This window comes from Aulonocara sp. 'chitande type north' Nkhata Bay, linkage group LG14, assembly GCF_057382095.1.
Source record: "Aulonocara sp. 'chitande type north' Nkhata Bay isolate Kocher_YH1m ecotype deep benthic linkage group LG14, A_spYH_male_GT1.1, whole genome shotgun sequence".
In the NCBI taxonomy this organism is placed as follows: domain Eukaryota; kingdom Metazoa; phylum Chordata; class Actinopteri; order Cichliformes; family Cichlidae; genus Aulonocara; species Aulonocara sp. 'chitande type north' Nkhata Bay.
In genome coordinates, this window is record NC_141357.1 from 16,449,668 (window position 1) to 16,477,029 (window position 27,362).

A 27,362-nucleotide genomic window follows, 5' to 3' on the forward strand; every position below is an offset into this window, starting at 1 on the left:
ATCTGCCAATATCCTCTTCTGTCAGTGCCATTAGCTAATACATTCGGATTGGCATAACAGGTCATGATTCAAAGCAACAGGATGACCATTTAAAAAGCACTCTTTTCTTTATGCTTCGGGCCATTTTAACACGTGCTGGTATTTTGGTGCATGCTGAACGAGCCTTCAAGGAAAATAATGCATGTTCCCATCAGTCATGCTACACTGCAGTGCACCACAACCCCCTGCGTTTCCATGCACCCTCGACCCAATCCATCATTCCTGAGTTAGGTGGCCTCAAGGCACTGTCTAGGATGCCTCTCTAAAGGAATGGGGGAAAACAAAAGGGGAAAAGTCAGAAAGGGAGCAATACAGAAAGACAGTGAGTTACAGACAGAAAGACAAGAGCACAGATAGAAATTAAAAAGAGACAGAGCCAGATAGTTTCACTAAGGGTGTGGTGTATGGCAGACTGCAGGGGGCCGTTTCCTAACTGCTTCTCTTTGCAGCTGCTGCTGTGAAACTGCATTTTATGGTTTCCCTGTGATGGAACTGAAGCAGACTTTTCCTTTAATTTTCTTCAAGCTTTTCCTTTCTTTAGTCCCTCCTTGTCCCCATTTTGTGCTTTTTTCTCTAAAAGAGCTAAACTCACGACTTGCTGTGATGTCTCCTTTTTTTCTGTTGTAGTGCACTGTTTGCTCTTTTGTCCCCCCCACCTTCTGTGCTTATTCTCATGTTTTCTTACGTTTCGGCCACTGAAACAAAACAGAAAATCTCTTTTTTTCCTCCTCTTTCAGTTGCATTATTAAATCCCTATCTCCTGCTCTCTTTTTCTCTCTTTCAACTTTTTTTTTTTGATCTATCTCCTATTTCCCCTGCACTCTTCTACTGTCTCATTAGCTGACAGCTACAGCAGTACTCCAGTGAGAGGGCCAGATGAAACCCTGAGAGTACTGTGACCTTTGTTTCACATTGGGGCCACTATCAGTGACAAGCCATCAGCTGCAATGCCTTCTAAGGTGTACACTCACATGCACATGCATGCACGTACCAACACATGTGCTATGTCCTAACAGGCTGCACAAAACACACAAATCTTGAGTACCCAGATGAAGTACACTCATCGAGCACATTCTGGTGTGTCATGGTCTGAGTGTCTCTCAGCAGGCTTCAGCCTTCAGCTAGCTGTTCACCAAGGCTAAAGAGGTGACACATCCAGCAGAAGGAAATGGCAGCTCCTCCCATTTCTTATTTCCTTACATGATCCATGGCATGGCTGGGAATGGGGGAGGTTATGAGGCTAGGATCCTCCTGGGACTAGAGTCCTTGAGACATATGCACACATAAAGAGAAAACACAACACACACACACACATGGGCCATGCTGTAAATAATCCCCATCACCCTGTGTTTTAATCAGCTTCAGGGACGCATGGGTGCTCCATCAATGTAGTGGTGAGGTGGGTGAAGCATGTCTGCTGACCTGTAAGGTCAGTGAGCAAGCACTCTGGTTGACCCCTTAGACATGGTGACAAGTTAGTAAAATGCTGCACCATAAACTCAGAATGAATCCTGGGCCAGGAAGACTAAGAGCCTTGAGATGTTATAAAGACAGTCAAAGCACTTTTGGTTAAATCTTACACTACCTGTTAAGCAGTTGATTCTGCACACAAAGATGAAAGAAACAATCATTATTAGGTAGGAACCTCAGCTGAGATGATTGCCGGATGTCAGAACGAGAAGAGCTGCTGTCAAGACACCGGCTGCTGATTGCCTTGATTAGCTTCTCTTTACACACCTTGAATATAAATGGGCTTTATTATTTTATAAAGGCAATATCATCAGTATGTGTTTCTGTATTGTTTCTTTATGGTGCCAAAGCTGTTACAACAAATACTTCACATCATTTTGAATCAGAAAAACACAACAAAGTTTAGAGTGCTAAGAAATGGAAAAGGAAAAAGAAGCGGAACAGTTTAGCACATGACATCATGTGAAAGCCTCGGGTCTTTTGATTGAGAGTGGTGATGACGCAGGGCAGAAAGAGGGTTGGGACTAAGCAGTTTGCACATAAACATACTGTGGCAAGGAGAAAGGTCTTTTACTGTGCCAAGTTTTTTCATATTTTTCTGGATGCTGCAAGGACCAGCTGCGCCATATTATTTGTAAGTCCACAAACATCTGGAACTCAACCCAACCAATCGATCCTGGCCCATCAGCGACTGACTCGCTGAATTTTTCCAGACCACTAGCCTCTCATTTGATAAATCTAAGAAGCTTTTGCTTGTTTCTCTGTGGTTACACACTGACTGGCTTTTTCCTCTTTGGTCCATTTTAACATACCAGCTGAGTGAGTAAACCTTGTAGCGTCACATAACTTGAAATATATTTTCTCACGAAATGAACTGCCTAAAGTATCATAACCTATTCCAGAATTGTTTTAGCCTGAACTTTCAAGTACTACGTTGGGGCTTACCATTTCAACTTTTGACTGAACAGATTACCTTTGTAAAGCAGAATAAATCAAAGCAAGAATGAGTGATTAATAGCTCTGGGAAAATGATACTCAAGAAGACATGCTGGCTGGTTGCATGCCTGTGGATTTACACTATCATGAAAAGATTCCCATTTCATATTTGACTATTAGCAGCTTTATCGTGATTTGCAAGTTAGCAACTATGCAGAAGAAGCCGAGCCAAGAATGCAAAGCCTGAACTGGTTCATCTCCAGAACCTTGTAGCGTCGTTTCTGCTCCAAGCTGAGGCGAAAGACACTGGTCATAACTCAAAAATAACAAAGTTTAGTTTTTGATGAACATACAGATCCAAAAAGACCACACTAACCTTCAACCTCTAATGTTTCTGATTAGTAGCTCTCTGCAAGACAAAACAGCCTTTCTCTCAATAAATCTTCATACATTGACCAACCACAACAATATAACCACTGACACTTACCTTACATTGTTCAGCATACAGCGTTGCAGACCACGCACACCAAGCACTCTGCTGCAAGGTTTCCTCTGCACCGCCAGCAGCCTCCATGAATTGGAAAAAACTCCATTTTGTGCAGCATAAAAAAACTCCTACTTCTCCCGAAACATGACGAATAGCCAAGGTGTTGATCTATCCTCAAAACTGCACAGAACCCAGAAGACAGCGTCCTAGCCCACAACCATCAGGAACCAAAAGATTTGCTACTGTTTTGAACCTACAAATTGTGATGCTGGTTTAAAGTTGTGGGGGATCAGTGTAAATAAGTCACATCTGAGTCTTTTCTGGGGATTTTCTTCCACTTGATAAGATGCGAGACATGCCAGTTATGCAATGGCTTTTGGAATCTGTGCTTTTTTAAATGGAATCTTCTCTGACAAGGCTGCATGTGCAACCACTCGAATGCACCAGATTCATCCATTCAAGGACACTTAATAGACACAAACACCTTTACCTCAAACACAAACAAATTCTAGTCAGCTGTGTCAATGACCAGCATGGCAGTGTTAGGGGTGTCAAGCTAAATTTCAGAGTAATGGGGGAGGTGTCTCTCTTGCTCAAATGGATCATTGCACTCCACCTCACAGGGTGAGACAAGGGAGAATTTACAGGGACAGGCAGAGCTTCAAAGTAGACAGTGATATAGTTGTTTAGTCACTGACCTGGCCAGATGCACTTTAACTCGCGCGATGGGAAAGAGTTAATAAAATCGGTCATAACCTCACCAAATGGAAAGAAATTTGAAGGGTCTACTGTATCAGCTAATGACACTCTTTAAAAAGCCAAACTCTTACTCATCACTGATTAAAGTACCTGCGATCATTAACAGGCAGCAGGATTCAAGAAAGTACATATTAGACCAAGAGAGGTCAGCTGGGCTGTTAAACAAGCTAATTAACATAAACTCTTAACAGCTCATAAGGATGTGTGGTAAGACAAGGTTTAACGCTTTAACCATTAAGGCCTTCTATCATTAGTGTGTCGGAATTCAAAATTGACACCAAGAGCTGCATCTGGCAAGAGCTATGAGAACAAAAGTGATAAGAATCGGCTCCCACACTGGCCACTACCGACACTGCTCCATCGTTACAAACAATAAAGTAGGTAAGTGGGCTGAGATCCAACTGCCTCCAGTATGTTTTTTATCTCTAATGAAATGCTCTGTAATTATTAATTTAAGTGTTAATCATAGTCAATACAGTCATGAGATTTTATTTTTGTGAAGTCACTGAGGTAATCTTCCATCTTTCCTGCCTCACGCTCAGCTATCATCCAGAGTCAAAGGTGATTAAATATTTAGATTGGTGCAACTTTGACGTTTTAGAGTTGATTATTCCCTCTGCTCCCCGGTCTAAATGAGACCAAATCAGACAGAGTTCAAAGGGTTTGTTTAAGCAAGATTGCTTTGCGAAATGTAGCAGATACACAACAACGCTGGGTGGCGAGCTGCAGAGAAGGGAAAATAGAAGTGGAATATGTTGGAGCTGTTTTTATTTTGGTCTACCTCTAGAGAAAAGCTACACTACATTAACAATCAGGGACCGCATAGCAAGAACAAACATCCACATTATATGAACCGGAGAAAAACAAAGAAGATAAAAGTGTCTTTCGTATGTGAGCTTTTACAGATTTCACTCTGAGCTTCTGGCCTTCCCCCACAATGAGTCCAAGTTAAACACACCTCATGCATCCTGCTGCTCACACTCACAGTCTGACGCCAAAGGAGAGGAATTTAAATACATGGGAACAACTACAGTATCTGCTTGTTCCACCAAAGTCCTACTATTAAAAGCTAGGTTTTTTTCAATGTTTTATGAATTTAAAAGAGAGTAACACTATTTGTGCGATGTTGAATTTTCTCAAAATCCAAGGCCACACAACAATCAAAGCAGCAAAAAGACTACTACTACTTGGGTGAGCCTGATACGCACCAATTTATCCTCAAGGAAATCTGTCTTACCCAGTTCTTCACGTAAAAGCAATAAAGCGTTTTTGTTATGTAAACATAATTGTTCAGTGTAGGAGTGAGACATTTATGTGAAAGGACTAGGACGTTGTGATTCAGATCTTTGGAGGGGGAAATGTGGGTGTTTTTGAATGGAAGGTTCTTAGGATCCAGAATGCAGCACACCCGTCACACAAAAATAATAGGGTCTGTGTTTGAAATGTCTATTATGGTGTTTGTTCTGGCTACGGAGAGATCTCATTTTGGCTCGGTCACACCTTAATTTGCAAAGCTTTGCAAAGGTGATAGACTGAGGGTTGACGAAGAACACACGCACACAAAGAAATGATTGTAAGGTTGACTCTGGAAGTGACGGGCGGGCTCCAGGTGGTTTTAATTGTGCATTAGGTCTGCTTATTACGACTGACTGAGAGCTTCACAATAAGATGAGCTAAATACTCTTAAACACCTTGTTTTTTTTAACTTGCTGTCTATTGTTCTTCTTCACATTCAGTCTCTTTTTTTCCCTTTCATTCTTCCTTTCCGTCTGTTTTTCTTTCTCCTTTCTTTGTCTTTTTCTCGCCCCTCATGCTTGTGCAGACTGTGCAACAGAAATCTGAAACCCATCTCAAAGCAGGCTTAACAGTCAGACTTATTTTATTGTGAATACTGCAGTTCAGGTTGGGTTTGGACATTAAATGTTAGAGTCACTGTTAGCAATGCGTCTTTAAAACTGCGTCATTCAACTCATGACACACAAGTTACCCATTTTATTGCAGAAGGACTCAGATTTACTGCAAGTTTGTTTGATGGTTTTTTGCACACAGAACTGTGCAAAATGCTTGATCCCTCAAATCTACATTTGCCTTCCATGGAACCAAACGTGTATTTCTTTTTAAAGCAGTCTTGAGCAAGAGTTATTCAAGCTTTTGCTTTGGATACTGGATGCTTTTTCACTCATTTTCATTCCAGTCTTTGCACCAGTTTCATAATTATATTGACCCTAGAATCGCTGAGTGATTTTTACCCGAACCAATACATTTACATGATTTCTCTCTGCTGCAGCTGTTAGCATGTTGAGGAGACTGTGCCTTCACCAGGGAAGTCTCAAATGTCCCAGGAATGGGTGGATCAAAGACCAGCTTTCCAGTATCATTATTATTATTTTTTTAGCAATTTTTTTGAATTCCAGAATTGAATTCCATTTGGAGCATTATTTTAGGGTCACTTTTTTCATTTTGTTAGATGTGGCACAGTTAAAAGTAAAAAGCAGACCACTCTGATTTGTCATGTGTTGTCATATTTTGATATATTTTGATGACAAGTACTTTTTGTTGGTCATATATCGGGTAGAAATCACCCGGCATTAGTGATTGTGCTACTATTTATAGCGATAGTGTTCTAGGGTTAAGTATGAATATATAATTATCTTTGGTTCAAATCATGGCCAGGATGTACCGAGGGAGAGATAAAAGCGAGTATCTACAGCCTCTTGTAAAACTCGATGGAGACTATGTCATGGTTTGAGGTATTTTAGCCAGTGGTGTGGAAGAAAATTATGAATCCAGAAAGTGTCATCATCATCTAGAAAAATATTGTGCAGAAAAGGGTGTGTGTGTGTGTGTGTGTGTGTGTGTGTGTGTGATCTAAAGAAGAGTTTCAAGAAGACTGGAGAACTATTCCTGAAGACTACAATAAATTTAAATAAAGCTTGCCCAAGAGATTTCAGGCTGTGTTGAAAAATTTTGTTAGTTATACCTATTGCTGACTTTCAAGCTCATTACACTTCTAGAAACTATACATTTGCCTTATTTAGTATATTTTATATACTATTTGCACATTAAAAAAAATACACCTAGAAAAATACAAAAAAAAATGTCTGACTTTTGCACAGTATTGTAAATTGGCCAGTATCTCCTTTAATGTCATCTTCTGGGGGGCCAGACACTGCTCTCTTCATGTTCTGGTACCTGTGTCAAACTGACCCAACCTCTATGTCAAAGGCCATTACTGGTGACTAGGACTGATCTCCAGAGGCCAGACAATGTTCAGTAGAAAAACCCATGATGTCAAAGCCTGAAGAAGCAAAAGGCAGGAGTCTTTTTCCCCCCAGTTCACTATATTTAGACCCTTAAATTTCATCCTCTTCTCCAAAATGATGGGTTGGTGTTTTGATATATTGGCGCAATTGCAAGTGTATTTCTAGGAATGGTAAAAGTGGTGCTTTACTGCACAAGCAGATGACCTTGAAGGTCAAGCGCTTGACTATTATGGTATTTTCTCTGATACAGTATGGTCTTTACAAAATAAAGAGAAGTGACATTGACAAAACTGGATAGGAAGAAACTAATGGCGATATCAACGTACTAAAAGCCACACAGACTAGTAAGCAATCTGCCCTCACCTCCAACTGGTCACATGGCTTCCCCTCCCTAAGCCCAGTTCTGTTTGAGTTTTCTTCCTGTTAAACGGGTGTTTTTCCTTCCCACTGTCTCAGGGGGTCGTACGTTTTCTCTGTATTATCATAGTGTCAAAGTTCTCTGAGGTGGTTATTTTTATGATTTGGCATAACAATAATATAGATAAAATTGAATTGAACTGAATCTATATTAAATATTCATAGATGCAGACTTGCATGATATACAGAGAAAAGCACATAATACATAACACGTTCACAGTGAGGTGCAGATGCTAAAATCAGGGACGTTTGCTGGTCTGTACTGTATGTGAGCTCATAGGCAGAGTTGCCGTTTAAAACAATAATCCACACGTATTCCCTCACTGACACGGGGATGCATTTTAATCACCTTATTTGCATTCTCTGAAGTCAAATATGCTTTTGCTGAGGATTTATTACAGGTTCACTGCTGACTGCAAGGGATACAAAGATCTTTGGCCCTAAAACACACACACTTTTACTCAATAATGCAAACCTATTTGTTCTTGCGCAAATCTCTATTGTATAATATCTGTGGAGCATCTGGCCCTGCACGGTGCAGTAGTAAATAACCCATCCCTTTGAAGGGAGGGACCTGCTAATGAAGTCAACTGTATGCCACTGCACTGCGTAACTCAGAGGCTTGCTGGCTACATTGCAGGACTCCCACACACCAGGGCACTGTGCTTTGCTTCACTAGTGTCTCATACCGCAGCGACATAGATTGATTCAGGAATATGAGCGATCATGCTGCTTTTAACTTGTCTGCTCTCCTCTCGCTTTTGCTCTGTCTCTCCATATGGCAGAGATAGCTTTGAATGCTGTGATTAGAAGTCAGCTGATAGAACTGGGAATCAGAAGGGGATGCAGATGATGAAGACAGATAAAAGAATCCTCTCCAGTGTAGGGGCCCTCCTCCTTAATGTGTGCCACACTATCATCTTGATGTCTTTGTGCTGGAACATTGTTCCCTAGTTTGGAAAATGAGGTAAATCGGATTCAGAAAACAAGTGGATTAACTTAATCACCCCTCGGCTTTGACAATGACCTTCGCTTCTCTGGCATAATAAGGATTAGTTAGAAGTGGAAGGACATATGCCATGCAAAAGAAAAAGATTATAGTTCTCCCATGACAGGATGATTGAAACGTGCTATTGCTTCATGGTGAGAGACCGTGATAAGAGGCCATGGAGCCGTGCATCATAAGACTGGGATATGTGATATTCAAAAGAAAACTGCAAGTGATATTTGCAACCCAGTACTGTGAAATGCGTTCGGTGTGGCTTTTTCAGACAGAAATCAGCTTTTAGTGTATTGAAATGTACATAAACACATTGAAGCAAGACAATAGAAAGGTTTACGTTTACATTTAGGCTATTGATTTCATGCAGGCTAGCATACATTCTCCATGACTCCGGCCATTATTGGGAGGGAAATGGCATAATATTTCTCATAAACCAAGCTACATTATTGATTCCCGACCAGGAAGGAAGTTATTCTCAGGACTGTATGAAAGACAATACAGGCACAGGGCATTATAGTCGACGAGGTCATACAACTTCATAATAGGTGTTGACCTGTGGCCTGACTTTTAGGAAAGGTGGGGTCATTCGGGAATAAAAAGTCCCGAGGAAAGCTGCTACAGGCAACTAGAGGAAACAAGATCTTCAGTGGAGGAGGACGGATGGCAATTGATCTCCAGCAACAGAACAGGGTGATCAATCATCACCATCACAGCATGTCCTACCAGAATACTTCAGCTCTGGAAACGGATCCTTTTAAAAGTTAAAAAAAAAAACAGGTTTGGCGGACAGACAGAGAGGGGACAGTGTGCTGACGTGAGTTCAGTGAAGGACGAGGCTGTCCTCCGCTGCTGTTGTTGTTGTTGGGATCAGGATTTATGCTATTGTTGCTATTGTCAGCCGGAGAGGGGTTATCTATGAAAGGAGGCTTATTGAGGAAAAGCTGCGTGTGTGTGAGTGTTTGTGTGCATCTCTTTTGATGTATCAGTAAATCTGCGAAACTACGGTGAATGCGCTTGTGCGTGTGAAGTGTCAGGACGAAGGAGGATGGCGGGGGAGGTGGGGCGCAAACATTTTTTTTCCTCTCTTCTTCCAGTCTTCCTCTGTTCTTTCCCTTCTCGCCTCTCTCGCTTTATTTATTTATTTTATCTCTGTGTGTCTCACATCCCCCTCCTCCTCCAGCAACAAGGAATGACATTAAAATGTGGCGAACACGGTTACATAATGGGAGCTGGTAGGTGAGCTACGTCTGCATGCATTTATCTGCTTATCACTGTCTGCGCTAACAGTCTGTGCTATTTGTCGAGTAGTGACATCTCTCTGTGTGTGAGTGTGTTTGAGTGGGAATTGTTGCTATTTGTTTTTATCACCCGTGTGCAATTTGTTCACAGGTTACCCTAATGCCCTTGGAAAGACTCTATCCTGAAATAGAAAGCATGCACTGTAAACCGAAGACATAAACACACACTCTGCCTTCCTAAATCTAGATGAAAAAGCAGGACTCCATCGTCCATCTATTGCAGCAAGATGCACCAATTTAGGGCTGAGAAAGATTGCCAGCACATAATTTTCTCTTTATCTACCATGCTTTCTTTCTGTTCCCCATTTTCCAACCTCTTGCTTGACTGTGCGTTTATTTCCCAGCATTGCTCAGAGTGGCTCACTCTGAGCAATGCCAGAAAGTTTGGCTAGTGTGTGCTAGTCCTGTACGACATGAGGAAATCTGTGAAGTGAAGTGGTGAGACCACTCGCACACAGCAGCACTGGCAATGGCATTGTCTCTTTAGAGGCAAGCGTAAACAAATTGATTGGGCCGCTATACTGCAGTTGCTCATGCTGACTCACCCTGTGCACCAGCAAGAGAGAAACGCTGGGCACAGGGAACCCAGGACACTCATAAAGTGGTCTCATCTTTCCCTTTCTCTACCCCATTTGCTACCCCTCCTCCACCCTTTCCAAGGTTATCCAGCGGGAGGTGAGAGTGGAAAAGGTAGCAGTGGTCGGGGTAGGGAGAGGAAGAAAAGATGACAGGCCACCTAAAGCAGCTTCACTAAGCAGCCGTGGACATCGCAAGGCCCTTCAACAGAGCACTTCCTCTGATTAGTAATCTGTCCCTGTGGATATGGCGTGTAAACCTGACAGCGAGGGAGCGTGTCTGAGACCGTTAGAGGGATTGTTACTGCACCATCTTAAGCTGGCTGTTTGGCTGGAGGGGGGTAACGACGTGCGGCAATGACGCTGGGGGCGGATGCACCATTTTTCTATTCCAAAATGAGCCCAATGTCACCGTAACAGTGCAGCGCTCCTCCGAGGGCATCACAGGCCAGGGGGGAAAATGATGGATGAGTTGCCAAGCAGCCTCTCCTGCCTCACCACTGTGTACACACACACACACACACACCCTCGCACATAAACTCAAACATGCATTCAAAGTCAGGGAAATGCACTGACAGTATACTCACACGAAGACAATGCGTACCGTGCAAGATGTTCACAAAAAGGCTTCTGCAGATATACACGGTTTCATGCACACCTGCACAGGTACAATACACATACACACACACCAATATGCTCACGCCAGGCCATCTGGAGATACACACACTCACACACACATACAGACACACACACACAAGCACACACTCTGAGTGATTTATTTGTGTCCACATGACTAATAATTAATCACCAGGATGTAAACACTCCAGATGTGGATATTTACAGGAGTTATCAGTAACACAAACGCACACATGCATTCCTAGAGCCCACAGCACTAGCTTCATTAGGACTGCAGCCCCGGCTAATACCATAGGATCAATGATAGATATTCTCTCTCCCTTTCTTCTCTTTCCTCCCACCTCCTTTATGTCTCTGACCCAAAAGCAGCAGTGCGCTGCCATGCAGAGAATCCTGCAGCATGTGTTCCTTCTGTGACCGAGCAGTGGCCTCCAATAAGGCCCTCAGGTCATCCCATAGCTATTACCTCTCCGACACATCGCACCAAACACACACACAGCCCACTATTCAATGGATTACCACTTATGAGGGTTAGGAGTATTACATTTAAAAGCAATTACCAAAAGAGCTGATTACCTGCAGAAAATTGTAGCCGCTAATATGGCAAGGGTAGTTAATTTATTACAGACTCCTGAGTTTAAAGTTAAATAAGGATAATTTAAATCTACTATTTCACAATACACAAGGAAACGCCACAATTTAGATGCCACAGTTGTACTGAGCAATGCAATAACTCTGATCTTATTACTGCATATTTACAGTAACTGCAACAGATTACAGATGTCATCTTTTTGGAATCAGATTACTTTAATTCCATTACATCTAATCAAATACTCTGCCTCAGCCCTGCTGAGCTCACAGAAAACAGCATCTTTGACAGTCTTCATGCAGATGCAGGCCTACGCGGGCAGTGAAGGAGAAATATGGTCGGCCTCTGGTGAGTAAGGCACGTATAGCTGAGTGGCCATCCATCACGCCCCTGCAGCGGGGAGCTATGCAGGCGCTGTCTGCTCAGACCCCCTCGTCTCATAAGAGGAAGTGGGGACTAGGAAGAGACAGGACAGTAAGAGAAAGGGCTCATAAACATATTCCGCCTGGAAGGGGGAGGGTGCCATGTGAAATCCTCTGACATCGGGGTTGGAGGAAAAATGTCTGGCCTCTTAGATTGATGGACTAAGCTTCTGAGCGTGTAGTGTTTTTCCTGCAGCCCAATACACAAGGGTGTACGCCTATGATTACACGTAGTCAAGCCCCGGCTGGGAGTGGATGGTGGCTACAGTCCAAATATTAGGATTAATGACCATGCTGGTAAGTCTAGTGAAATATCAGTCATGCTTCTATTGCGTTCCAATGCCATGCAGGCAAACACTGGCAATGTAGGAGAACATTTGGAGTCTACCAAAAAAAGAAAGAAAGAAAGGCATCTATTTGTTTTTCTGCTCTTCACTCAAATATGCTTTAGCTATGGCAGGAGTGATAAATAAACAATAAGTAGGATTACTTGAGCTCAACTACAGGTGTGTTAAACAAAAATCAATACATAAAATAATGAAGGCTTGCAAAACCTACATTCTGCTGCTCATGCTAATTAATTCAGATAATAATGTGTGCAGTAATACATCGAAATGTCCACCCACAAGACAGGGCGGATTAAATACCCTTCTCTAACCCCTACAGCATAACCTCTATTCTCCCTTCCACTGAATCTGAATTTCGATTATATGTGCTGAAACAGGAGTGAAATATGGAAATGAAGGCGATGTTAGAGTGGGCGGTGCTCTAACCATGTCGCAAGGAATGCTCAATGCAATAACTTTTGATAATAATCAAAAATAAGCCGATGCAGTTGCATTGTGATTTCCCCAAAGACTCGGTGTAGTACAGTTACCAGATGACAATCAAGCGCTAACTTGCATGTCAATGGTAAAGGTCTCCCGATCGGGCGCCACAGGGGCGAGTGACAGAGCTATTGATGTCACCTCAGAAAAACTGTGCCCTGGTCTATCTATCTTAGCACAGGACCGCCCGCTTTAGATAAATGACAGCGCAGGTATATGCATGGAGCCAAAGGTTAGTCGTATCATTTGCCTCAATCTTGTTGTAACAAGACTGCTTTAAATTGTCCCTCTAACCCGTTGCTCTACATACTAAATACCACCAAAGCATAAAGTAAACGTTTAATGGCTTGTGCTGTAACCTCATCTGCAGTAGGCCTACAACTCAAGCATGTATTTTTCCAGCGAGACAAAAAAGAAAGTTTCATGTGCTTTCAGGGTAAATTAGTATATTTTGCTGAAAAGGCATGTAATCTGTCATGCTTGGTGCTTTCAGCATGCAGCGAACACATGTGGCCAGCTGCCAATGCAGATTGTTGCTTACTGTGCTCTTTTTGTGGTGCCCTTGCCACTATGCATCTTTAGTGTCCTGTAATTGAAAACCGTCACCTCTGTGACGGTCCTGCAACTTCGGGGGCACCCGTGTCTCACGCCATGCATGGCTAATCTCTCTGTATTGATCAGGTCACGTGATGAAAGGCAGATATGTTATAGCCAACAGCGAAACCTGCACAAGAAGGCTGAAATCTGATGCTAAAAGGAGCCTTAGTGGTCCTTCTGCTGTAACATGGAAAATGTACAAATGCCTGTGTGGCTTATGCACACACTTTTGCATGCCGACATAAGTTCTTTGGAAATCTTGCCTGATATCTTGTGGCAGCCCCATACTGTAGATGAAGCTTCAGAAGACAAGCATTGATTTCAAACAAATCTACTCAGACATCTCCTCTTTCTGGTTCGGTACACCTTTCCGCTGCTAATGAGCAGCCATCTTTATTCCCTACCGAGTAAGATGTTCTTTTTTTCATGCTTTGTGTCAGGGAATACTGGCGATTCATTACCAGGGAGGAGAGATGGAGGAGGGAAAAAAAGGAATATGATGGTTAAGCCTGAGCTTTAAGACAGACAACGACGTCCCTTAATCCCCTCTGAGCAGCCGTAAGCCTTCGGTTATCACTCGTTAGAATTGTGCATCCCTTAAACACATTAACTTAGGCCCTAACGCTGGCCCCTTTTGTATGACACAGCAGCTACTCATAGCAGACAGTCAGTAGGCTAAGAGGGCGTAAACATGCTAATTGCTGTCAAACACATTTAAATGGGTAGCAAGGATGTTTTTAATGCATGCAGCACATTTCACAGCAATCAACATTATCCTAGACAGTGCTCAAGGAAGCCACAATTCCACACTGCCACTCAGATGTGTCAAGAATGGGAATCAGGTATGAGCCTCACACACTGACAGCTTCTCTATCAATGATGTATGCACGTGGTTGTATAATATGTCTTTGTGTCATACATGCATCTGGATTGCTCTGATTATCAGCATACAGGTTCAAAAGACAGAGAGAACCTTTGAGTCTATGATCAGTTCCTCACTCTACTCCATTATGTACTAAAATAAAACTCCGAACACGACATACACCACCCCTGACAACAGGATGCAGTCTATTAGAGGTGTTAGAGTCATTCAGTCTTCCTTTTTTCTTCACAAATAAGCCATACTATAAAAGAAACATGGCAAATAGAGTTAGGTATTTGAACAAATATACCAGCTACATATCATTTGTTGAGTCATTGCATTTTTACCGGTCTTTTCCTAGGCGAGTAAGTTGTACGTTAGCTTAGTTTTGCTAATGTAGTAGCATAGCAACTACAAGGTAGTCCTTCCATTTCGCTTTGTTCGCTTAGGTTTGAGAGTAGCGTAAAGGCGCCTACGAAGAGTCTTATTAGAATAATTGTATAGATATATAAATTCTTTTATTAATTTGGCAGGTTAGAACATTTTAATATGTTGACCAACCTTGTATCAGGGTTTGATCACTGTGTTTCCAAAAGAGGCAACTTGCCCCACAGCAAGAGGGTCCTGAGTTCAATTCCACCATCAGGCCAGGGTCTTTCTATTCACTCCATATGTTTGCATGGGTTCTCTCCGGGTACTCTGGTTTCCTCTCACAGTCCAAAGATAAGCAGTTAGTGCGGTTAGGTTAACTGGAAACTCTAAATTGCCCATAGGTATAAATGTGAGTGCGAATGTTTGTGTCTCCCTATGTGTTAGCCCTGAGACAGACCAGCGACCTGTCCAGGGTGTACCCTACCTCTCGCTCTATGATAGCTGGGATAGGCTCCAGCCCCCCCGCGACCCTGATAAAGATAAGCAAAAGAGAATGGATGGACGGTTGGAACTTGATTCCTAAATAGTGCCCACTGTGTTTTTTACATTATTTTAACAAATGACCAAATTTATCCTACCCAATTTCCACCACAGCTTCACAACAGCTTCCGAGTATAGCTCAAACATTATTTTAACCTAGTGTTTTTCTTCAATTTCCATTTGCCACCATTCAGTGCACTTAGATAAACAGAGCCTGATGGTGCTTGTGATCTCCAGCTGTGCTGTGGGTCACACTGACAAGGGAGAACCACAAGGAATGGAAGACCATTACAACAAAGGAGAGCTTGTTATATATTCTGACTGCGGCATGGCTAAGATGCTTGGTGTTTGCTGAGACAGCAGATGACTTGGCTTGCTCTCTCGGCCCCTTGCTCAACCAACACAGGATAGACTTAATTGCCTCATTAGCAAAAGGGCCAGCGACGAGTCGGCCTCTTCCACATTGTTCAATGTCAAGAGTGCAACCGAGAGGAAAGGTTAATAGAGTAAACAACATCTCCCTCTTCTAAATAGAAAATTTTGTTTATTTTTCTACTATGATGGGTCAGTGGCCAAAAGCTTTATTTCATTCCACACTGACAGATTTTTAATGTAATCTTATCTGCATATTGCATATAGCAACCTTCATTATTCCTAATTTCTGAGTACAACACAGCTCGCTGTAGCTGTGTGGTAACTCCCAGTGCTGCCTTTTTTTAAAGCTTGGTCCCGTCTAGAAAGCAGAGTCATCACGCCAACTTTAATTATTTTAAGAGCTTGAATTTGCAAACTCTGCTATTTCCTCCTCCTCAGCTTCTTTGGATCCCAGACAGCAAATCAAGCCAAATGCTATAGCACTCTTGATTTCCCTATTGAAGAAAGACATAGCATTAAAAAAAATAGGGTTGATGCTGGGAGAAAAACGGAAAGTCCAAAATAGAAAAAAGCTACATGCTTAAGAATTTTAAGAGAGACATCAAACTCGAAGTAAAGTGCAGTTTTCGCTTGCTACTACAACAGTTTTAGACACTTAAACACTTCCATCCAGCAACTACAATAAGACAAGTTTCATACAAAATGTGACAGTTTGGACAACATTGCCAAACCATAACAGGCATCTTGAATGCAGTCCTAAGCCCCTGTCTGTTTCTTAGCAAGAGATGTGGTACTCTGTAAGTTGAGCCTGACAAACTCCATGACAGACCAGGCTAAAGAGGGCCGCACTCGGGGAAACTGTAGAAAATGTCACAAACAGAATGGCAAAAACATAATTTTTGTTGAATGAGCTCTGCATTGGCTAATTGCAGGGTTGTTGTGCTGCAGAGCACTCGGGTATATATGTGGCTATGCAGCAGTAGCAAACATAAAAACTTTCCACACTGTTCTCTTTATATCTATACAAAGCCATATAGTTGCTTTCCTGGTCCTGGAAAAAATATAGAGGCTGTTAAGATGTAAATGTAACATTTATACTTTAGATACCTTTAGGCTGTGGACTCTCCCTCCTTTGCTGCAGGGCAGTTTATAGGAGAGTGTACACACACACACACACACACACACACACACACACACACACACACACACACACACACACACACACACACACACACACACACACACGCACACACAGAAATATGTACAGCTAAACATCTGCATGGGCAGTATAGCGTAAAGGCTCCATTTCATCAACAGGTCAAGTCTAACGAGTCGGAAAAAAAGGTGGTGGTGCCATCTGTTCTGAACTACTTTGCCGGGAAGGGGGGAAAAGAGACGGGAGGGCAAGAGGGGAAAAAAGCTTTTTCAGCACTGACATCATGCTGTACCCTGACCACAGCCTGAGTGCCTGCATAAGTTACTTTATCAAAAGTGAAAACAACAAAACTTCTCAACCTTTTCACCCGGTAAAAGGCTCTGGGTGCTTAAATCTGAAAATACTGACTGCAATGCAATCAGCGGTATTATATACTTAATTTGTGGACAATGGAGCAGCTGATGAATGATATTCGGTTTACAATGTTTTCGCTGTGGTATGAAAGACCAAGTGGCCGGCATTGTGGTTGGATAATGAAATCATCCATCACGCAACATCCACTGCAGGAGAACAGGACTGCCAACCCAAGCCTGGACCCTAATTATGGAATTTTACAGTTTCTACTAAAGCGCAATTACACAAGGTGAGGTTCTGATGACAAGGGATTTTATTCCTATGAAGAATTATCAGCAGAATTGCATATTATAAAGAGCTTTAAAAGGTCATTTCCAAACTTTTGTTACAGTCCATAAAGAGATTAAGGCCACTGTTTAAACTTACTAAAGTTACAACTTTCTTGCCTCCCTGCTGATATAAAACTGTCCAGATCTCAGCTGGACAGTGGGCAGAGATCTGACTTCATGCTATCATCCACTAAGGGAGGAAGGGATCCTCCAGATGGTGCTCAGGTCTCGTGCAGGTAACCACTTTTTTCTTATGCCTCTCTAATCAATGACCATCGAATTCTCGCTGTCTCCAACAGCATCCATCTTTGGGTCTTTCCTGGCTGCGCTGTGATGACCAAGCGCAGGTGAAGATAAATGTCTGAAGGGCAGAAGGGCCTCTGCTGATTAAAGCAACGAAGGCTTTAGGGAAGACTGGCAGGCAAAAGAGGAAATGGAGTGAGACAAAGGAGCATGCGCATTCAAAACACCTAATGGAGTGTCCTGCTTGCTGGGCTACTCGACTGCTTCAAATTGAAAGGAACGGCAGGCGTCTAACTAGAGCGACGTGGAACATTTCCTCCTGTTCAGTCAGTCAGAAAAGTGTGAGAAGAGGGTGGAAAGAAAAACTCACTTAGGATCTCATTGTTTGGCTTAGTGCAAGTTGCTTTCATTCATTTGCAGTCAATTTGTGGAATTGAATTACAGTCGAACTCCACGCAGAGAGAAAGGCAAATCAATATTTTGTGCATTGGTGACACGCTGGAATTAATTCATATACATTTCAGAATTGAAAAAAAAAAAATCCTCTCTGATTTATGTAGATTTATGGAGATGATTCCCTGTGGTCATAGTCCGGCTGTGCTCTCTTGCTGATTCCCATCTAAGCAGCATGATGCCATTTAAACTTACAAGTTGGAATCTGGACACAATAATCAATAATCACAGTGTGACATGAGGCACCACACACACTGGGTTCTGACAGGTGCACCCCATGACCAATTAAAGTAAGACTGGTAGGAAATGATCAATTATTGGCAGACAGTACACTGGAAATGGAACCATGCGCGAGACTTGTCCAAAAATGAAGACTTCCGAGCGTTCGGTCGAGGTCCAGTCTTTTGAGTAAACAAGTTATATGAAACCAATAAATTCACATGTTGTTATTTTCAATCATCCTAACAAGCTTCCGGGTGACTTTGGTGAGGCATGGATGCTTGACCGCTGTGTGCTGATAATTGCTTATAAATGTTTAATCAGTAGTGTAACTTTATTTTCTTTGAGTAAGTGTAAGCCCTGTCCCAACCTGCTTGAAAATGAAAGGCAGCTGAGCAATAGGCTTTTTTAGCAGTTTATTTTTCTGCACAGTTGGATTGCACAGCTGCATAGAAAACAAGAGATATACCTGGTTTCAGAGACAGAGAACATAGATCAAAAGCATGTTCTGCTTAGAGAAGACAAGCATGCCAGCTTTATTCCGCGCTGCCAGTTTTCACTAAGGCAGAAAGCACTTGAAAGCACCACAACAGTGCTGGGAGCTCAGAGATGATAGCATCTCAACCCCCACCACTGATAAACAAATCATTTTAAATGGTGTTTTTGCAAGGTGTGTGGATTTTGATTGCAGCTGAAGAACGCTTGATTGGCAATAGGCCGCATCCTGCTTCTAGTACTGTCAATAGCCGCAAAGAAATTAATATCAAGACAGACCTTCCGTGTGGTGAATCAATGGGAGACACTTCTTTGCTCCACCTCACCAATCGCATCAGTGTTTATCCCAGCTTTGTTCACTCTTTGATCTGCCCGCTGCTTACATAACACAATCATAGACCTTGATTAAAACATTTATGCTCACAAGCAGCAAATCACTTCAGATTTTCCAAGAAATTATAAAGCTAGTAACCGAGTTAGCTTCATTTACTTTCACAGTGTATCACTTCTGCAAATGAGGCAAGAATCCTCCCTTTGGAGCAAATGGCCACGGTAGAATAGATCACAGATTGCTGAGAACAACACAATGTTTCCAACCACTCATTCACTTTCCTACACATTTTCTCCCTATCAGAATTATGTGTGTGTGTGTGTGTGTGTGTGTGTGTGTATATATATATATATATATATATATATATATATATATATATATATATATATATATATATATATATATATATATATATATATATATATATATATATATATATATATATATATATATATATATAACAATTCTGTAACTGTAACTTCGGTCGTTGCTGTGCTTTTTTTGGAAATCGAATTTCCCAGAGGAACCCACCCGAGGGATTAATAAAGTTCTATCTTATCTTATCTCTTATCTTATAGTTTATTCAAATTTTAAACAGCTTGCTTCATTTCTGTACAATCTGATCCTGATGTGGCAAATCTGCAACCCGTTTTTACAACCTGTTCTCACTTTAAAGACATTTCATACTGACACTTGGTCAGAACCTGTAATGCTTTTGATAAATCTTCACCATAATTTTCTACAAGTTAGTTTGACAGAAATGGTCACTGTCATTGGATGTGTAACTTTGGTAACCAAGGATGTGTTCGAGATCATGGATGGAGGCCATCCATCACTATTGCTTGTTAAGCAGGTTAAAAGGACGAGAACGTGTTTTCTAACAAAGTGGCAGTATTTACTAAAAGTGCTGTACTCTCATTTCTTTATTTTTTGGTAAATAATTGGGAAGTAGGTGTGATAATTTACTGAGACATGTGCAAACATAAATGCAAATACAGCATATGAGGCAAAACAATATATTTAGAATTCTAAGGAGCCTTTGGTATGAACACCTTTAAGCAGGAATGGCTCTCCAGGCTTCTTGAAGGACATTCAAAGCTCTCCTTTGGATGTTGGCTGCCTTTCTCTTCTCTGTCAAGATGATCCCACACTGCTTCGGTGATATTGAGGTCTGGGCTTTGTGGAAGCAAATCCATGACTGATAGTGATCCAGTGTGTGTTTTTCTGTCCAGGTATGCATTTACTGCACTGGCAGAGTGTTTGGGATCACTGTCGTGCTAAAAAATGAAGCCTTTGCCAATCAGATGCTTTCCAGATAGAATTGCATGGTGAATTAAAATGTGACTGTATTTTTCTGTGGTCATAATTCCATGGATTTTAACAAAGATCTATAATATCATGCAGTTCCAGACGATGAAAGAGCCTCCACTGTGTTTTACAGATGGCTGTAGCTACTCTCTCCTGACTACCTTTGTACTGACGACAGTTTGAACCAGAAATTTTAAATTGTGATTCGGAACTGTTGCAGCTGATTAGCAGTCCAGTTCTTGTATCATTTGACATACCTCGACACACTGTGACAAGCATTATTTTTGCTATTTTTTCATAGATTCAGCTAATTCGGCTAATGTTTTTACACAAGTCTGCTAGTAAACATACACCTAAAGAAACAATTCATTATTTGAAATGTTTTTGCTCTAACTTGTCTGTTATGTGAGGACACAGTATTTACTGTATGCTGATTCATGAGTCAGTGTTAAGCACTGACTCATGGTGACTAAGCACTGACCATTCCTTGGTCAGGAACAAGGAATGGAGTGAAAAAGCAAACCTTTAGAAATCCTGGAGAAACATCTGGCTCCTTGGAAGCCAAATATAAAGAAATGAGGGGTGGCTCAAGAATTTTGCACAGTACTATAAAAGGATGTTCAAAAGAGCAAATCTGTTTATCAGCAGATAAGTCAGCAGAATATGGTGTGGTGCAGAGGAAACAAAAAAGGGTCGTGCTAATCGGTTGTGGGAGCAAGCTAGGCTGTTGCTACTTTAATTCACTGCTAACATGATCATATGAAATATGCATGCTTAGCACTAAAATATTTTATTGTTCACGATGGCTGCAGGTTAAAGAAAAAGCATGGTTAACTAAATCTATATACTTAGGTCAGCTGGTGAGAGAGCTATGTGAAGTGGGGTCAAGTGATGAGGTGAAGGGTTATTTTGTAAGGTGAACGCTGCCTTGAGCTCATCTAATAAGACACTTGATCAAAATGACAAAATGAGTTATTGATTTTTTGATTTATCAATTCAGATGCACCCCTTCCCCAAGGTGACATCTGGTCCAGCCTGTTGTGAAACAGCCAAAACAAAAAACCTGTGGAGGCGTTCCTGGTTTCAGTACTGCTTTCAACAAATGATGAGTATACAGAATGAATCTGGATTGCACAACACACTTTAGGCAAACATATTCTTGCTGCGTGCTTGATTCCAACATGTTCTTGAGATTTGTTTGCCTCATGGAGTTCACTGGTAAATGGTCGGGGTGAATCCTAGCTATTCAGAGGGCAAGTTCTGAATCCCGAAGTTTTAGTTTAAACATTAAATACTCTAAACAATGCTGTGCTAAATACTGCAATCAAGTTGTGTCTCATTCTTATAGCCACTGTTGACTTTTTCAGTAAATAACAAAGACCACAATCTTTCCCTATCCCTATGTGACGGGAGTTCCTTTAACATAACCATAAATAAGATTTAAGCTGGTTTAGTTGTTATGAATGGATATTGTAAAAGAAGATCAAATGGTTGCAGTAAACAAGTAAAGAACATGGCTAGAGCACATTTTCTTGCCAGATGCAAACATTAAAAATAAAAGCAGATGCAGGTGGAACGATTATGTTTCCCGTAAAGTGTATGTGCTTTTGCTGTTTTATTTTACAGCTACTCTCCTTTTTCCCCCCCTAATTGCGATGGTTCATTTTCTTCCAATTTGTTAATCAACTGATCAAAAAAATGTTTAAGCCCTAAAAGCTCATTTGCAAAATATTAGCGACTTAATAGAAGAAAATATTTCCTCCACTCAGTAACCAGATTCACTTTCCTTTAAAATGTGTCACAGCTCACTCAATCTGATCATCCTGACTATCAGTGGAGTCTTGACATTCATTAATACTGCTGTTCAGCCCAGCATAGACTGCACATGTGTCTCTGGTTAATGTGAACGTGAGCTTCTCCAGAACATCTGTCATAGATTAGCAGTAAAGTGAAATAGGCAGTTCCTGTTCATACGTTCCAAAACAATCTGGGAGTAATTTTCCCAGTGACGGATGAAAGGGGCCGGGTTTGTGTAGGTCAGAAACACTACACAAACCCACCTCTGTCTACGCATGTGTGTTTCATTTTGCAGGACGCAAGCGACAAACGGCTCGTGCAGAATAACGACCGGGTGGCTCGGAAATTGCGGGTGTGGTGAAACGAAGATGAAGGAACTGCCAAACAAAGAAATATTGTGGAAAACTGCAGACGATTCCAGCGGTACAATCTTTGTATATTTTTCCTTCGGATGTCTTCGGTTTCAGTGAAAACACAAACCTGCCTCGATCCTCCAGGAATAAAAGCACTTACTGTACAAAGCAGTTAGACTTTCACCTACAAACGCTCTCATTCAAAGCGTGGCATTCGGTTTGCTGCGACAGAATAGAAAGACCTTCCAACTAAAAGCACCACAATCAATGAAACATGAAGAATCCCCCCAGGTACAAAAAGAGGATGGCTTGTTATTCAGGGAACCATGCTGTCATTTAAAGGCCATACACATCAGAAGGAAAGTGCTTGGAAGGCAAATCAGTGTTTGCTAATGATATGGTTCAATTGTTTTGAGGACAGCAGGACCTCTGCACTCATCTGTAGGCCTCTTCAGTCACCATTGTTGCAGGTTTTGTATTCCAGAGGGCTCTGCCCTTGATGAGCCAGTCAGATTCTGCATTTTTGTTTTGAGTAATACAATCCTCTCTGGATGGAAGTGTTTTTACACTTCGTTCTGCATGTAAAATAACTGACATTGTAGGTGCAAGGGAAGTCATTCAACAAAAAGCATTGGTACAAAATTTCCTTCAACAGCTGCAGCTACACTTTACTGTAAGTCCTGCATTCGCGCTAAATGATAGGGATTTTTACACACACTTTGTGTAAAATCACACTAGTCCCAATGTGTGAAACAACTAAGAAAATTAACTGAACTTGGTAATTCAAGTAAAATTGAAAATAACTGAATGGTTTATGCTTTAAAAACATGAGATTAGTCTTCATGCAAGTAAGAAGTCAAACATCACACAAGTTCAAGTCCTGCAAAGCAGAGCTTCCAGAGTCACCACATATCCGCCCCCCCCCCAAAAAAAAACAAAAAACAAAAAACAAAATACCTTCAAAGCTGAAAATATAGAACGGGGATGCCAAATGATAACACTGACGCACGACATGAGTCAAAAGAAGATCAAAACTAAGCCTTAATGTATGGTAACTAGACGTCAAATATCGGAACGTCTTTGGGTGTGCAGGAATGTCAGAAGTCTTTGGCAGGGTGTGTGTGTGTGTGTGTGTGTGTGGGAGTGTGATTCAGGCACAAACACATCAAGATGTCACTTCATAACCTCTGGCTCAGGAGGCTCCTGTCATCTTCACATTTCAGAGATCCTCTGCCTACCCCGGCAGACATGCTAAATATAGAATGGGACAGAATTTCTGTTTGGAGCCACTGCTCTCTTTATCTACATCACACACTAGCATACTTGCATAGGCACTGCCATCTTCTCGGTGTTATACTGTATGAATGTGGACATCAGCACACATCTTAATGCTAAGAGCCTGCTGTACTGCAGTGATCACATTGCAGTTTTCTTAGACACTGAGGCCCAAAAGGCCATGCAGGAAAAAGAAAAAGAAGCAAAGGTGCTAAGGTTCGGCTCTCATATAAAAGCTAATCATACTTTCAAATTAGATTTCCGTCAAGTGACTTAGATTGTGTTATTACTTTTTGGACAGTCATTTCACTTTCAAATTCCCCCCATTCAGAATCATTTAATCCTGGCACTGGGACAGACACGCAATCAATCACTGGTCTCCATTACCTGGCCAAATTGCCACGTGCCCTGTGCTCTTACTGAGTTACTTGATTTGTTCAGTTTTGTATGACCTTGTTCTGATTCTTACTTCACATCAGCAGAGTTACCGAAGGGAGCTATTGAACTCTCTGTGGCAATTAATTGTGCTACTTATCTGTAATGTGACCAGTGGATATTACATTTCCAACAGATATTAATTTAAGGATGTCTCAGGACTTGCGAAGCCAAATCCAAATTAAAAGAAAAGGAGCCCCTATTAATGACTATTGATCCTCTTTTAGAATAAAACAGCCACCTCCTCCCTCTGCTTGGCCTTTTAGTTGATCTTGAATTAATGCAGGCTATAAATTCAGAGGAAAAAAGTCCTTCGGTATGGTACAGCCATAAGCAGCCAAGCTTGAAAAGCTGCATATCCCCTCGGTTGGGGGGTGGGTGAATACTCTTTTGGATGACTGATGGATGTTTTGTTCTTGGATGAGAGACGTGTGACCCCGGTTCCAACTGTATTGAACATGCCATCCAGTCACATCGCTGCACAAACTAGTTTTCTTTCCGTTGTCTTAAACATGACAAAGGAGGGGAAAAATACCTCACCATGGCAACAAGTCATTTAATACTCAAGGCGCAGTCATATGGTTATTTTAAGAAAAGCAAACAACTGCTATTATTTAGGGATAATGTGTAATGTTTTCGCCTTCTCCTGAATGAGCCGGTTGCATTATTTAAGATCGTCATTACCGGAAAAGCACTGCTGGTGTTATGATAATCTGCATGCTTAGCTTAAAATAGCCTACATCATTGCCCAGTGTTACAGAGTGCTTTTTGACCTAAACCTAAAATTTACTTGCATGCAGTGTTCTCTGCAGAGTCAGCTCCTTTAGTTTAACAGAGGATCAGTATGCATTACAGCGTACCACACTCTTTGGACTTGCTGGTCTACCAATGTAAGCCATGACAGGTTAGCTTATCCATACATATCTCCATCCTTCAACTATCTATTTATTTTATACCAGGTCCAGAGGGACGAGGATCTCTCCACTGAACGCATTAGGCATTGGACAGGGTATTCCACAGACATATCACCACAATATGTCAGTGACTGAATAATGGGAGACGAAGATAACAAACTCTCCAAGCATTTACAAGCCTGCAGCACAAACCACATCAAGCATAAGCAAATAACATCAGTTGTATGTCTAAACTAATGGAATAGAAAATTAAAAACAAATGCCGAGGTCTTTTGATTTCTCTCCAGACTGCAATACGCAACAAGCAGCAAGCCACACAGAAACTACCAGAGCACGACCTCGGAACTCAGACCAGAGCGCACGAGCCGTGTGGATTTCTCCTCATATGGCTACACTCAACCAATCTAACTCTCAACCAGGGTGGGGGTTCAAAGTTTTTCTAGCACCCAGTCAAAGACAATTTTCAAACTTTAAAATCTTTTGTTAGTTTGTCTTTTCAAATCTGTGGCTTTCAAAACTAGTTTTCCCCTCAGTTACACCACAGGTGATGAGACAGCAGTGGGGTGAATAACACCTCGTATTGGCTGTCATTTTTAACACACCGTCCCGCAGTGCTAACTGTAACTTCCAGTCAGAGAGGTCACAGTGGAATTAAACATTCCTCATTGAGCTTCAGACCTGAAAACAGTTCCAGGCCCCCTCTACATTACAATCCCATAATATTAGTAACAGTAATAATAGAAGCAGGATTACTGTTAACACAGCAAATAGCAGTAGTGATAAAATCAAGCCTTGGAGACAAATGAAACTTCTGTTTCTATAAAATAAAAAGAGGTCCATCTATGGTTTATGATATAATAAAATAAGAGTAACAATTTAAAAAAAAAAAGACTTTTTAGAGATCCTTTCAAGATATCCTATCCTAACAATTATCCTAACAAATCTAATCACTGACATCCAGAAGAGCTAGAATAGAGATCTTTTTTTAACCCAGTGTTTTCTTGGTGGTTACTGAAATTAATGAATTATTTCCCTTTGTTTAAATATGACAAAGGAGGTTTTTGTGCATCTGCTGCGGGCCTGCCTTTGAAGAAAATGCCAATACAAGAACGCGCAGGGTCAATAAATCTTGAAAGCAGATTTGAAGGGAGGGGTCAGGTGAACTTTTATCCCCTTCACGTTGCTTTAATTTGTCCCATTTTCGAGAGCTCCCAGCTTGAGAGAAAGCGCACGGTTGGCTACAGCGCGTTTGCGTTTTTGAAGATGAATCTAAATGTAAATGTAGTCATTTCTCACCCAAATCTTAAAGTGTCATAAGGGGGAAGAGAAAATAGACAACAGATATATTCTGACATCATTCTGAACCGAAGCTGTCAGATGTGGTCTTAACGACACGTGAAACAACGAAAGAGAATTATATTTAAATATATACGAAAAATGAACCTCGGTGTTCACATCCGCAATTTTCAGAGCAACACGCCTGCGCTGCTTTTACATAAATAAATCCGGTCTTTTAAAGAAATGGAAAGTGACTTACCCAGAAACAAAGAGCGAGAGATTGCAGACATCACGGCTCGAAATCCCATATGTAACGGAGCTGGAAACAATGCGCTCAGACTGCCTTCAAATTCATTCGGCTGACCTAAGCGCAAGCACAACGAAGCGGCACCATCAGCGAATTAAGGACCGAAATCAGAGATAAATAAATCTTCATTGAGCTTATGAGTCCAACGACATCATATGTTGCACACGCCCGACATATCTAAGCCTCCCGAGAAGAAAAAGGAGAAGAGGAGGAGGAAGAAACGAGGCTCTTTCTTTTCATTGTAATTTTGATCGCAGGCTACTTGGCGTCAAATCAAAGTTCCCTGGCTGTCTGGCTCTGGCGTGGGACGTGTTGTCTCAGAGTCCCCTCTGTCTCCTCCTCAGCAGTCACTCCTCCTATCCTCCTCCGCTGCACAAAATGCCAGAGAGGAGAAGGAGGAGGAGGAGGGAGAATAGGTGGATGATGATGAGGGGATGCTGAAGGATGGAGACCTCTAGAGTCTGAAGTTCTCTTACACATGCTTGAGCATCCGGCAACACACGCTCTGCTTGTTGGGTGGCTGGGAGTCATAGTTAGGTGCAGCAGACAGGAGTCTGACAGGAATCTGTTTACATATCACTGAATGAAAATCATGCAAGCTGAAAAATAGCTACACACAGTCCCATTAAACAAAACTGCATGTGAAGT

The 27,362-nt window shown here is 41.6% G+C and overlaps 1 protein-coding gene across 3 annotated transcripts in view; it reads right to left on the bottom strand.

The window, feature by feature from the left end:
• clmpb (CXADR like membrane protein b) overlaps positions 1–27,158 on the bottom strand; it is an 81,572-nt gene extending 54,414 nt beyond the window's left edge. The window contains exon 1 of one of the 3 annotated variants that reach the window (XM_086261238.1): positions 26,667–27,158. In XM_086261238.1, the coding sequence (XP_086117364.1) occupies positions 26,667–26,715 (49 nt within the window). In that variant the 5' untranslated portion in view covers positions 26,716–27,158. Of the gene's footprint in view, positions 1–2,932; positions 3,414–26,666 lie in introns of those variants that run through there. The other 2 variants (XM_086261240.1, XM_086261239.1) reach the window with 2 other exon arrangements.
• Between the last annotated feature and the right edge of the window lie 204 nt (positions 27,159–27,362).